Source organism: Macrotis lagotis, chromosome 3 (genome assembly GCF_037893015.1).
Source record: "Macrotis lagotis isolate mMagLag1 chromosome 3, bilby.v1.9.chrom.fasta, whole genome shotgun sequence".
In the NCBI taxonomy this organism is placed as follows: Eukaryota; Metazoa; Chordata; class Mammalia; order Peramelemorphia; family Peramelidae; genus Macrotis; species Macrotis lagotis.
The window spans coordinates 220,155,524-220,170,452 of NC_133660.1; the positions used below are offsets into that span (position 1 = coordinate 220,155,524).

The following is a 14,929-nucleotide window of genomic DNA, read 5'->3' on the forward strand; positions in this document are numbered from 1 at the left end:
TGGTTTTATTTTTTTACCCAACAGTAAGTGGTATATTTTCTCTGAGTGAAACATCCACTAGTTTCAAGAATCACAACTAGTTCAGTATCACTCTTCATTTGCTGCAGAAAACTCTAAGGAAATAGTTTGACATGTATTTTAGTTTCTCCTTTCATTTTAATTTAAAGCCTTCTGCAAACAACTTACTACCATATTTATTACCAATATCAATTAAGCTTGTCAACATATAAATCAAATTTGTGGAATTTTTTTAGTCAAGTTATAAATGAATTACAAAGCACACCATGACTAATTGTTCTTATGCCAAGGTTCATATCAGATAGCTGCAATAAAAATTGAGCAACAAGTCAGATTTTGTGGGCATTGTTGTAGATATCCTGTACTTAGTTACCTGTACAAGTATTATACATCCCTTGCCTTCAGTAAGCACTGTTTAAAATGTGAAGGTGCTCTACCATAAGAGGTGCAATACGGTATGTTTACTGCGGAATCAGGTAGCTAGCTGAAGATTTTTCTATGACATCTCTAGTACCCATGATAAAAACATACCTCAATGGCAGAAACAATACACACTGCTTCATAACATGGATAAGAATTTTAGTTCTCTGGACTAAATAAAGCCATTTTAACTCAATCTCCAGTTACTATTTTCTATGATTCTGAGTCCCCTTCCCTATCCCCAATTTAAAAGGTGACATTTCCTCTCAACATCTTAATTCAAACACTCTGGGAATCCAACAATTACTATTTCAGTAATACAAACTACAAAGGCCACTATATCGCCAAAACAAGATTTACTAAAGCTCTTACTGCCTGGAAAAACCTATTCCATAACTTTCCTGAAAGGTCATCCAGTCTTTAAGATCTCCAGGGATGGAGAACCCACTCCTCAATCTCCTTTGAAGCATCATCATTCTCATCCTGACTCCTGTTTGTGAATATTCTCCAAGGTTCTTTCTTGGGTCTTCTGTTTTCTCTCTATACTTCCTCACTCCCATAGATTCAATTACCATCTCTCTGACTTGCCTGTAAATCAACATGACAAATCCTTCACCTTCCTCCTTAATTCCAGTTCTGTGACTTCAAGTACCTAATTGACATCTCCACTGGATGTTGCAAAGGCATCTCTAAGACAACAAGTCTGAAAATGAATTAATTTTCCTTTTCTCTAGATCCATTCCTCTTCCTAATTCCCCCTAATATCTATCAAGGCACTATTCTTCTAGTCACCCAGATTCAAAACTCTGAAGTTATTCTTGACTCTTCCCAACCCACCATATCCAAACAGGTCTTATGGATTCTACCTCAATTTCTCTTCATCCAACTTCTTATCTCCATTGAAACCAATTAGACTACTGCCATAGCTTCAAAGTTGGTCCTTATGCTTCCAGTCTTTCCTGTCACCAATCCATCCTCTAAGTGGTTTTCAAATTCATACTCCTAAAGCACAGATCTGCTTTCTATAAAATATAATCTCATCTGTCTGGCTTTTTACATTGTGGCTCCAGATTCATTTCAAATTACCCTCAGCTAAGAACTGGAAATCAAAGAGATGCCCATCAGTTGTGGGAATGGCTAAACAAACTGTGGAATATTATTGTGCTGTCATAAGAAATGACAAGCAAAATTGTTTCAGAAAAATCTGAAAAGACTAACATGAATTGATGCAAAGTGAAGGGAACAGAACCAGGAGAATGCAATATAGTTTCAGCAATACTGTTCAATGAAGAACTGTGAATGGCTTAGCTATTCTCAACAAGGTGATAATTCAAGACAACCCCAAAGGGCTAATGATGAAGTATACTGACTGCCCTCAGAGAAAGAACTGCTGTTATTTAAATAATCTGAGGAATGCTATTTTTCACTTTCTTTAATTCTTTTTTTTTTAATTCAAGTCTTCCTGTACAAAAGAACTAATATGGAAATGTTTTATATGATTGCACTTGCATAACATATATCTGATTACTCATCATTTCAGTGAGGGGAGAGGAGAAGGATGGAGAAAGGGATAGAATTTAACTTAAAGAAAATTATTTTTAAAGTTATTTTAACATGCCATTGGGGGGAAAAATAAAATATATTTAATTTTAAAAAAACACAAATTACCCTTAATACAAACTAGACTACTTGTAGTCTGTAGATGACATCTCAACTCCACTCCATTAATACAATGTCCCCCATGCTTGAATGCTCTCCTTCCTCACTGCAGCTGGAATTCCCAACTCCCTTTAAAGCTCAGCTCAAGGGTTCCCTAGAGTCCTTCTCTCAGGTCCCTCATCCATAACTCTGAGTTTATCTTTGCAGACATCCTGTACTTGGTTGTCTATATAAGTGTTTAAGTGCTTAACAGAATTCAAACTCCTTGAAGAAAGAGACTATATTACTTTTTGCATTGGTCTTCCCAGTACTAAGCACAGTATCTGCCACATCATAGGCATTTAACAATTCCATATTCTGTCTATACATAGAATTCCAAACACAGAATACAATTTTAAATTTTCAAAGAATTAGACTTAAGACTTAAATGACTCTAATTTAGTTTGTATGATCCTTTGGACAAGGACTATTAACTTAAAAAAATATATATCTTGTCTCTTAAGTGTCCTAAGAGAGTGCCTTGCATATTTATAGCATGTTCTTAGTGAATCTCTTTTAGGTGACAGAGAAAACAGAGTGAGATCTTTCAAGGCTGCAGGATCATTTCTATGAATATCCATTCCCATTTCAAGAGACAACATGAAAAAGTTGATTAATAAGAGAAACAGAAATAACCCAGTTTTATCACACAATTCTACTGTGAAAATAAAAATGCAATATTCAAATAAATGGCTTCTTATTTTTTAAATGGTCTTAAATGAAGTCAACTTATTTGACCAAATAATCCTAGGATTCTGTTTTTAAAGTCTTGTGGTATTCCGGTCATTCCTCTCCTTCTCTGATTCAAAGTATGATATGGAGGTCATAAATATCAACTTAGCTTGGGCCTACTCTCTCTCTTTACTGTCATATAACTCAAAGACTTGTAAGTCTTCTCCTTCTTCCCTATTTCCCCTCATTATAGATGCAAGGCTAGAAGAAAAAAAACAGAATAAATTAGAGTGGGATGCAACAGTGGAAAATTAATTATCTTTAAATATTCCAATATTTTCATTTTGAACTCATATCTGGAATTATAGGTATATACAGGCTTGAAGTACTTTCTAAGCACTACTAAGTCAGGATTTGAGAGAGAATGGAGAAGAGAAAGTCAATTTGGCTCTGAAAACACAAGAGATAGCCTCAAGAGAGCTAGTTACAAGCCCTGGTTCTGCTTATTAAATCTGTCATTTAGGGAAGTCATTAACTCTCTCTGTGTCTCGGTTTCTTCAGATAACAAATATGAATAATAGCACTAACTAATCAAAAAGGCTCTTATAAGGAAAACGCTTTATGAACCATTAAGTGTCAGAGAACATGAGCTATTTTACCTACAGAAAAGCTGCAAGATAGAATAAAAGTCTTCCCATTTTCTGTAGCATTTAGAGGTTTACAGAGTTTGATCTCCACAATATGCCTATGAGATAGACAGTCCAAAACTGCTTATTTTATAAAAAAAAAAAAGGATACTGAGGGTCAAAAAAGTTCACATAGCCAGTGAATCTCAGAGCTAAGAAGCCAAGCTATACCAGACTTCTTTCCACTGGGAACATTTTACCTTTTAAACTGCCACACCATTACCTTCACTAACCCCTAGTTCAAATATCTTAAGTCTGTAATTTCCCCAGTTCCTGCTTTAGTATTTAATCTCACCCACTTTTCTCAAAAAAAAAAAGATTTATTCAGAAACAAATAAGTCAATCTTTATTTAAAGTAATATAATGATAAGCATTTATATTAAATGATAAGAAATAAAGATGTTAAAATAAAACATTTCTTTAGAGTTCACAAGATTATTTTAAACAAAAATTTTGACCCTGTTTCTTACCATCTGTAACACCTGAAACGAACTTTTTTCCCTATCTGAAAATGATTTTCTTCACCAATCAAATAAGGAAAATGAACTATGATCTCTAGTCATGGAATTTCAGAGTTAATATTAAGAAATCATCTAGCTAAAACCACTGTAACCAAGACCAAAAGAAATGTAGTAAACTGGGAAACAATCTTTACAACTAATATTTCTGACAAAGGACTCATTTCTAAAATATACAGAGAACTGAGTCATATTTAAAAAAAAAAAAGCCATTCACCAAGTGACAAATGGTCAAAGAATATGCAAAGGCAATTTACTGATGAGGAGATCAAAGCAATCCTTAGTCATATGAAAAATTGTTCTAAATAATTACTTATTAGAGAAATGTAAATTAAAGCCTCTCAGATTGGCCAATATGACCAGAAAGGATAATGATCATTGTTGGAAGGGTTGTGGGAAATCTGGGACACTATTACATTGTTGGTGGAGCTGTGAACTCACCCAACCTCTCTGGAAAGAAATTTGGAACTAGGTCCAAAGGGCAACAAAAATGTGCATATCCCTTGATCCAGCAATACCACTACTGGGTCTATACCCTGAAGAGATCACGAAAAAGGGGTAAAAACATCACTTGTACAAAAATATTCACAGCAACCCTGTTTGTGGTGGCAAAGAATTGGAAATCAAGTAAATGTCCTTCAATTGGGGAATGGCTTAGCAAACTGTGGTATATGTATGTCACGGAACACTACTGTTCTATTAGAAACCAGGAGGGATGGGAATTCAGGGAAACCTGGAAGGATTTGCATGAACTGATGTTGAGCAAGATGAGCAGAACCAGAAAAATATTGTACACTCTAAAAGCAACATGGGGGTGATGATCAAGCTTGATGGACTTGCTCATTCCATCAGTGCAACAATCAGGGACAATTTAGGGCTCTCTACAATGGAGAATACCATCTGTATCCAGAGAAATAACTGTGGAGTTTGAACAAAGTCCAAGGACTATTTCCTTTAATTTAGGAAAAAACCTGATATCTTATTGTCTGATCTTGCTATCTCTTATATGTTTCTTCCTTAAGGATATGATTTCTCTCTCATTACATTCAATTTGGATTAATGTACAACATGGAAACAAAGTAAAGAATGACAACTTGCTTTCTGTGGGGGGTAGGGGGAGGGAAGTAAGATTAGGGGAAAAATTGTAAAACTCAAAATAAATAAAATCTTTAATAAAAAAAAAGTCATCTAGCCCAACCAGAAAAACATATCTCTACATTCCTAAAGTTTTTGAAGGTTTTGAATGAGAGGGAGCTATAACACTTGAGGTAACCCATTCCATTTTTGTATACTTCTAATTGTATTTCCTTATATCAAACCTAAATACATTTGTCCATTACTCCAAGTCCTACATTCTGAGGCCAAAAATAACAAGCTTAAAGCATTTTTCAATAAAATGACCTTTTAAAGACTTGAAGATAATTATCATGCTCTATTCTCCTACTTCCCTTCTTTAGCCAAAACATCCCACTAGTTCCTTCAGTCAGTCCTCATATGGACAGAATTCAAGGCACTTCACCATTCTGTTATCCTCCCAGATACTTTCCCACTTATCAAAGTGCTTCCAAAAAATGTGGTTCCTAGAACTGAACAGAAAATTAGTTGACTTGACCAAGACAAAGTACAGTAGGACTGTCTCATTATTGTTTTTAAAAACTATGCCTTTCTTGAGGCAGATGAAGACTTCATTAGATTTCTTGGCTACCATATCACATTATTGATTTACATTAAGCCTACTGTCCATTTAAAACTCTCAGATCATTTTCCAACAAACTTTTACCCATCTATATTTCTCATCACATACTTATGAAGTTGATTTTTTAATACAAAGTATAAGACATGGGTCCCTGTTAAATGTTATTTCTGATTGTCATGCCCTACCATGCCCTTATTCTAGCCCAGTACTCTAGCCTGTCAAGACTTTTTTGAATACTTCTTTGAATACAATGTTAGGATCCTTCCTAACTAACCATGTCATCTGAAAAATTGATACAATGCTACCTATGTAGTTTAGTCAAGTCACTGATAAAAATGTTAAATAGCATAAGACTAAGAACTAATCCCTGGGACACTGTACTGGAAACCAGCTTCCCAGGTGACATCAAACCATTAATGAACTGCTCTTTATGTCCAATCAACTAATCCATTCTCCAGCTGCCTAATAATACTAGGTTCTAACCCACATTTTCCCATCTTTTTCACAAAAATGCTTTGCTTATAGTTAAACTATCTCTATATCATTCCCTTGATCCACCAATCTAACAAATCTTTTTTTAACGAAGTTAGTTCAGCACAATCTGTTTTTGATGAAGTCATGCTAGCTATTTATGATCACAACTTCCTTCTCTAAATATTCCCTGCCTTGGGGCAGCTAGGTGGCACAGTGGATAAAGCACCGGCCCTGGAGTCAGGAGTACCTGGGTTCAAATCCAGTCTCAGACACTTAATAATTACCTAGCTGTGTGGCCTTGGGCAAGCCACTCAACCCCATTTGCCTTGCAAAAACCTAAAAACAAAACAAAAAAACAAATAAATAAATATTCCCTGCCAAAAGTAGGATTCTATGATTCCACTTCACTTTTCAGTAGGCATGTTCCTGAAGGAGCTGTGTAAGTATAGCCTATTTTGAATATATCTGATATGATTAATAGAAAACTGCATCTTGAATGACTCTTCCTTTTGTTTTTGCAAGGAAATGGGGTTGAGTGACTTGCCCAAGGTCACACAGCTAGGTAATTGTTAAGTGTCTGAGGCCAGATTCAAACTCAGATCATCCTGATTCCATGGCCAGTGCTCTATTCACTGTACCACCTAGCTGCCCCTTGACTGAATCATGATGAATCATCAAGTAAAGAATAAGGTCTCTCTTAGCTTTTGTATCTTGCAAAAGAGACCCATTTCATCAAATCACATTTTTATTTGTCAGTTTTCTTAATATGAGGCTCCACTGAATTTGGAAAGTGAAGTACTATACATCTGGCAGTTAGAAATTTTTTTAAAAGCTTATATGATTTAGTAAATAATTGACCAAAATTACTTATCCAAGTTGATGTTGTTTTTTTGTTAGAATTATTCATAAGGCTTACCTTTTTGTCTTCTTTCATCTTTCTAACATTTCGATGAGGGCCAAAGATGGTTTGCATTCCAAAAGCTTTTTTAGACCATTCACTCTTGTGAGCACTTAGTTGAGGCTGAACAAAGCTGCCTTCAACCCGGTATCGGTCAGCTGGAATTTTATTCATTGGAGGAGGAAGTGTTCCACAATTCACACTCGACCATCCATCTGTAGAATCTGTGTATGACTCCTGATCACTGGCATGGCCATGTTGCCATTCCTGGAGGACATGGACAGGTAGCCACCTTTGGTTGGAACCACCACCCATACCCATAGCACTTCTTTTGGAAGGAGGGACTGAACTCCTTGCAGAAACAAGAGGAACCTCCATTCGAGAAGAAGGTCCTAAATGCTTATTTAAATCACAAAATTTATCATTCTGTGCCACTTCTAAAGAATTTCCTTCTGAATCATGACAGAAACCATTCCAGTGTGCAGCAGGTGCGTTTGGTGCTCTTCCTCCTGGATTTTCCCACATATTACTAGGAATATGCTTGCTTGAACTGCCTCCTAAATCAACCACCAGAACTCTGTTGCTTTTTTCTTCTTGGTTGAAATTACCAATGCCACTATCACTATTGCTACTTGTACTATTATTCTGATGAGCATCGGCATCACCATCTAGGAAGGCCCGTGCTCTCATTCCTTCAATCAATTCCCCCATGTCTCTATATAGCACTGAAATAAATTGCAAAACAGGTAAAGATGATGTTGGGAATTCTAAACAACCATTAGTGTCTGGATCAGCTGTACAGTCAAACCCAAACCGTCTTGCGATACCTTGATGAATTTTATGGCTAAATAGTTCTGGATCTACCATAAAAACGTGACAAGATGTTCTCAAAACTCCTTCATCTTCCTGAGCTAAACTTCCATCATCACTAGTCTGCATGGTGACCAGTCCAAAGAATCTTCTGTCATCTGGACACACTGCACTAAAGGCCAGTTTTTCTGCAGGATATTCAGCCACTACACCGGCTTTGTCAGTGCAGAGTTGAATGCAGTCATGCATGATCTTCATCATCACCAATGAATGTATTTTCTGTTCTGCCCGCAAGCGCCGCATACATCCACGAATAGCCTGCAGACTATCATATTCAAGGTTGGAGCTTGTTGAAGGAAGTTCTATTGAACCTAGATAACCTACCACCATGGCAACATTTAAAATGCTTGCATCTAATCCAAAGTCATCATGATTATCTAGTCCAATACTGAAAACTGAATCATCATGTATAACTTTAGACATTTCTTCCTTGGAATGGAGATTATAATTTGGGCTATTTATACTTTCCTGTGCAATGTCAAACCGAGCAGCAGCAGCAGCTGACTCTGAAAGGGATCTTTGTTTTGGTTTCGAGGGATCTGAACTAGCAGCACAAAGAGTAGGATTTTCAAAGATCATACTAAAAATTCCACCAGATTGCATTTCTTCAACAACTCTCTCTGCTCGGTTGATACCTAATGCTTTGGAATCCAGTTTGGGCTTTAGCCAGCCTTTTCCATCATAAAATCCAACCTCTTCATCACTAGAACAAGAGTCTATGTGACTGGTTCCTTCACAGATGACCATATGGAGCACCCCAGAACACTTCCCTATCAGCTTCACCACATCTTCATGAGAAGCCTTTTTTACATTGATGTCATTGATAGCAAATATCTGGTCTCCAGTTTTTAGTCCTACATAATCGGCAGGGCTTCCTTTCATAACACAGCTAAGCACACAAGGTGCTTGTCCAGAAAGGGTAAATCCATACCCTGCTCGTCCTCTGGCCACATCCACACTTCTTATCCTTGGAGGTGCATGTACATTGAGTCGACGTTTCACTGTCTCTGCTGATTTATACATTTTGTGTTTCTAAGAATGAGAATCCTTTAAGTATTTCAATTTGTATCCATATTTCACAGAATTCTTGATGCAACCATTCTCTCACACGATAGTGCCCTATGAAAAAATAAATACATCAAAATGTAATATTTCTTTTTCTCACAATTTCAATAATTCAGTAATTCAAAAGATTTACAATTTAATAGATATGGTACCCTATGAGTACTGATTCTAATTTCTTAGTGCCAACCCTTTGATGACCAGCTATGATGATCCTTATATACAAGGCTGAGGAATAACTGAAAGGCACTTTTTTACAACTCTGTTATATCTGCTAGAGATAGGGCTCCATTAGCATAACAAATCTCTGGGAATCTCTGGTTATCTCCATACCACAGTGAAGTACCAGAGTTCAATTTAAATGAATCATCATGGTTTAATTATCTTAAATTTCAGGAATATATTAGTCAAATCTAGATGCAAATAACAGAAAACCATCACAGAATAAATATTTTAGGTAAAACAAAATATAAAAGATACAACTAAACCTCAAAATGAAACTAAGAGTTTTCCTTTCATGATACCACTTTACATGGCTAGCAGATATTCTTTCACAATTCCTATTTCTATTAAGCTTAATGATGAACATTGACTACATCATTCTGTCTTTTTTGGCCATTTGAAATTTTGAAAAATCTTTATTTTTTATGAAGGACAGAATAGAAATTTCAAAAGCTCTCAATAGGTCAAACACTGGACCAAAATTAACTTTCCCATCTATATAAGTTTTATGATGCTATACACATATCAAGTACTTGTTAAAGAAACAAGGAGAGTAGGCTTTCACAAACAATATGCATAATATATTACAACTTCCCAGTGACACAGTTGACTAAAAATTAAAGAGAATACAAGACCCCACTGTGTTTATTTTTTGACTGTTTGTTTGTCTTATTTGTTGTTTGAAAAAACTGAGCAGGTAAAACAAAATGCCACCTTAATAGTGCTATACCCTAATAAGGCATCTCATATGCATATGCCAAATCATGAAAATTCTTTGAAAGATATTATACATTTGACAATCTTCTGGCAATCTTAGAAATCTTAGAAAATGCCCTGAACAGAGTCCAACTTGAAAGAGGATGTCTCTAGAGTTGGTAAAGATCTCCACATGCTCATATTTTCATTAAGACCCAGAACATCACTTCTCCCTTATGTATTCACAAAAAAAAAAAACCAAGTGAATGAAAAATAGATGCTATCTAGATTATGCTATTCAGTCAGACAACCAGGACAAAGAGCTTGTGACAACAAACTTGAGCCTCTTTTTTTTTAAAAAAAAGCATTCTTCCAATAATGTTCAATGGTTATAAAATCTGTAATATTTCTAGAATCTACAAATTAAGCTTAAGGTAGGAGCCAAGATAGCAGATTAAAGGTAAGGACTACCAGACTGAGCTTTTCCAATTTCCCCTCCAAACATTAAATAATACCTTAAACAAAATCTAGAGCATCAAAATCTATAAAAGGATGGGGTGAAATACCCAAAACGCAGTAAAGTAGCACATGATGGGTGTTTCAATTTATCTCTGTAAAACTGGAACAAAATTAACAACCATCTCCACCTCATAGGGATGTGGTAAGCATTATGGACTCAAAGCCTAAAAAAGGCTTAAAAGAATATAATGACAAAAATACTAAAACAGAACACAAAGAAGTCTGACACAGAACATGGAATTAATCTAAAGGTTTTCAGACAGCTGTCCATTTAGCCCAAATCATGTTCTCTATTTTAAAAGTTCTTTTTTAATTAAAATATTTCCACTGGTTCTTCATGATAAGGGCACAACCTTTTAAAGCTTTGATTGAGTAAAAAAAAAAATCAATATACATAATGAACTTAGAGCCTCAGTGATTTCATATTCACTTACATAAGAGATGAAGAAGGAAGAAGCAAAAGGCAAACAATATGATTATACTAGCTTGACAACAATTTAATTATTTCACTAATTAAGTTGCTAATGTGCCTGAACCAACCAAATGAGCTAACTTGAAAAAAATGCTTAACTCTAGCTAAAGTCATCTAATACCTAGCCACAGTACAGGATGAAAAAATTCAGGCAAAGCAAAAAGCCTTGCAAAAATTTGAACAAATATTAGAAATATAAGGACCCTACAATTCACTAAGGCCCTAAGGAAAAAGTACAAAATTAGATAGATAGATAGATAGATAGATAGATAGATAGATAGATAGATAGATAGATGATAGATATGTGTATATGTATGTATTCATTTGGGTCTCACAATAATCTTTATAAAATAGATAGGAAAACAGGAATACTATACTATCCTGATGAGTAAATGGCAGAGAAGGAACTCACATACAATCACCTGCCTTCTAGTCGAAACTCTTTAACCACTATATGGTGCTGAATCCAAGGACTCAAGAATTCTTATCTCCCAAACTGCTTAGGTACCAGAATCATTAATGACCCTCCCCAATATACATTTCCATACAGTGACACAAGTCACTCCATCTCTCAGCTCCAGGCATTTTCCATGTCTCTCCTCATCTCTACCTCCAGGCTTCCCCAACATCCTTCAAGCCTCAACCAAAATCTCCCTCATAAGGAAGCCTTTTCCAGTCTCTCTTAATTCTAACACCTTTTCTCTGTGGATTGTTCTGATTTATCCCCTATCCTAGCTTGTTTGTACATAGTGTACATGCTGTCTCCCCATTAGACTGAGTTTCCCAAGGGAATGTTTTTTTTTTCCTTCCTTAATACCCCCAATGTTGAACATAGGGACTAGAACATAGTAGGTGATTAATAGAGCTATCTAGAGCATAGTAGGTGATTAATAAATGCTATCTGGTTTACATTGCTGGACTATCTCATTCCAAACTGCTCCTTCTTATATAATGGGAGCCTTACAACTCTGAAAAACTTACTAGAAATAACTTACATAGTATGTCTAAATGGACTTTTGGGGACACAGATGAATCTACAAGTCTAAATACAATACACTTATCAACAGAGATCACCTTCAGAAGAATTGTTTTATTCTTTGTAACTGTAGCCCCAAAACCTACAATAGTATCTGGTACCTAGTTGTTGTTTGTCTTTCATTTTCAAAGATAGATGACATCCCCAGGGTGATCTCTTGACTCTTGCATGAACTTGATTTAAGTGAGGCAAAATTACACAAAGTCATTAGTCTTACTCTCTCTTCCTGAATATCAAACTCTAATGGCAAGACAAAAGTCAAGATGATGCAGTGGATGACCATGGCATTTTCAAGATTTGAGCAGGTCAGCCACTTTCAGGGTGAATGGAACAAAAATCTTCTTGTCCACCCATTCCAACTGGGGAAGCCTTCACATGCTTGGGGTAGAAAACCCCCCCTTAACCACAGACAGGTTACCCTCAATCTGGTTCAGTCCAACTGTGAGATTGTTCCTGGGGTGTGGATATTGTGCAGGCTCCAGCTTCTTGGAACTACAGGTGAGAGTTCAATCACAGGTAGACACCAAAAGCAGATGAGCAGACTAGAGAAAGGCTTGACAAGTCCTCATATCAGAAGGGCTAGTCCTCCTTGAACATTCCATACACCCCTCCTAGTTCATAGTACGTGTTTTAAATGCTGATTGGTTAAGAGGAGGGAGTAATGGTATAATTAATCTACACTTAATTCAACATCTCTTCTACACTGACATCATGTCTTAGAAAAGAAATATATGTAGGGGCAGCTAGGTGGTGCAGTGGATAGAGCACCGGCCCTGGAATCAGGACGACATGAATTCAATCCAATTTCAGACACTTAATAATTACCTAGCTGTGTGACCTTGGGCAAGTCACTTAACCCCACTGCCTTGCAAAAACCAAAAAAAAAGAAGAAATATATGTCACATGGCCTTTTATATAGCATGAAACAATGATGAGGACTGTGTAAGTCACTAAAGAAAATGCTATCTTCCCTCTTCTCAGCACTAAATGGGAATTATTCATTATTTTTTCAGTGGAAATATGATTTGTTATAACCCAGAGTCCTACAACCCAAAGATCTACAGATTATCTTTAAATGCCCATGATATATGCTAGTTAATTTTATTTCCATGCTTAGGTGCTGTTTCTAGGTTTCCTCATACAAAAAGATCAAGATACTTTCACTTATTCAACTACATTCATGTTGTCCATCATCACCCAGGTGTCCTGCTGAAACTTCAAAGTAAACTTGACATAATAAAAACCTATTAAATAGAACCAGAGAGGTTATAGAACCAACGGTCAGGTGACATTTGGCCTATCTTGCTTAGACCCTGGCACACTTTAGGAAGGGTATTAATAAGCTGTAGTACATCCAGAGGGGGGAACCAGGATGGGAAAGGATATTGAAATAATGGCCTATAAATATTAATCTCCCTTTACCTTCACTTTATCTATCTGATGATGATGATGATGATGATCTATCTAATCAGTAATTAGTGCTTGTGATCCCATCTATGCATCATCTCTCAAAGCCCTCCTCTTCTTAATTGCACTATCGCCTCTAGTAAAAGCCCTCACTAGCATCCATCTGAACTACTGCAATTGTGTCCTTTCAGATCTTTCTAGTTCCTCCAATTCATCCTTCATACAACTGCATTTTTTTACACATAGATCTGCTTGTGCCCCTTTTCTGCTCAAAAATCTTTAGTGGGTCCTCACTGCTTCCTGACTCAAGTTCAAACCAGTTTAAAAAGAAGAAGGATGGATTGGGAGGGAAGAGACTGGGTAGGAATCCTCACACTGCAGCTTAATGTCTATATGAATTGGGGCAAATCATTTAACCTCTTCTAATATGTTTCCTTACCTGTAAAATGAGGTTGACTATATTGTGTGTATGTATATATGTATGTTACACATATGTATATGCATTTGTATGTGTATGCCTATATGTGTGTATGCCTATACACATATTATACAGATCCATTTATTTTATATATATATATATATATATATATGTATATATATATATATAAAATGTTTGTGTGTGTGTGTGTGTGTGTATGTGTGTGCCTTTGCACATGCTGTTTCCTATTCAAGAAATGTCTGCCTGCCCTCCTCCTTCTGGTAGATTTCCTTTTTTTTTTTTTTTTTTTTTTTTTGGTTTTTGGTTTTTGGCCACCAAATAATGCCCAAGGTCCACAGCTAGGTAATTGTTAATGTCTGAGGCCGGATTTGAACTCAGGTCCTCCTAACTCCAGGGCTGGTGCGCTATCCACTGTGCTACGTAGCTGCTCCTCTACCCATTCTTTAAATTTCAAACACCATCTACTCTGGGAAGTCTCCAATGATTCCTTCAGTTTGTTCAGGCTTTCCTCTCAGACCTATCATATTATTTTGTTTTGAGATTTGTTTTGCATTTATCATGTAATTTTACACGTTAAAACCATCTGTCTCTGATCCTTACAAGTCCATGAAGACCATGAAACAAATGAGCACGCTCTGTCTGTCTGTCTGTCTGTCTGTCTCTCTCTCTCTCTCTCTCTCTCTCTCTCTCTCACTTCTCTATAAACCAAAAGCACTTAATATTTGGCATTTTCATATTCTGTTTGGTACTCTACTTGGATAGAAGTTAGGGAAAGACAAGTTAAGTTCTACATATGGAAAAATCTTCCCAACAATTGGCTATCCAAAGATGGAACAGACTTCCTTGAGAAGTAGAGGTTCTCCCTACCTGTGCCCCCCACTTCTCATCTTCTGCCTTCATCCCTCACCTGCCACCATCCAAAGTCTTCAAGGTGAGGTAACTTGACCACTTTGGGGATCTGGGGTCAGGTATGAGTTAAACTGGTTGGCTGGGGTTCCCTTCCAACTCTGATTGTCTTCAATATGACTCCAATTCCACATTTATAAAAGTATAGAATTATACTAGATAATTTCTAAGATCTTCCAGTTCTAAATCCTATGCTTCTACATGAACAAACTTTTAAAAG

General features: G+C 36.3%; 1 protein-coding gene across 2 annotated transcripts in view; it reads right to left on the minus strand.

The window, feature by feature from the left end:
- Positions 1–14,929, minus strand: part of RGS12 (regulator of G protein signaling 12) — a 249,029-nt gene that overhangs the window by 214,745 nt on the left and 19,355 nt on the right. For both annotated transcript variants that reach the window (XM_074229862.1, XM_074229863.1), the window contains exon 2: positions 7,099–9,069. In XM_074229862.1, the coding sequence (XP_074085963.1) occupies positions 7,099–8,973 (1,875 nt within the window). In that variant the 5' untranslated portion in view covers positions 8,974–9,069. The remainder of the gene's footprint in view (positions 1–7,098; positions 9,070–14,929) is intronic.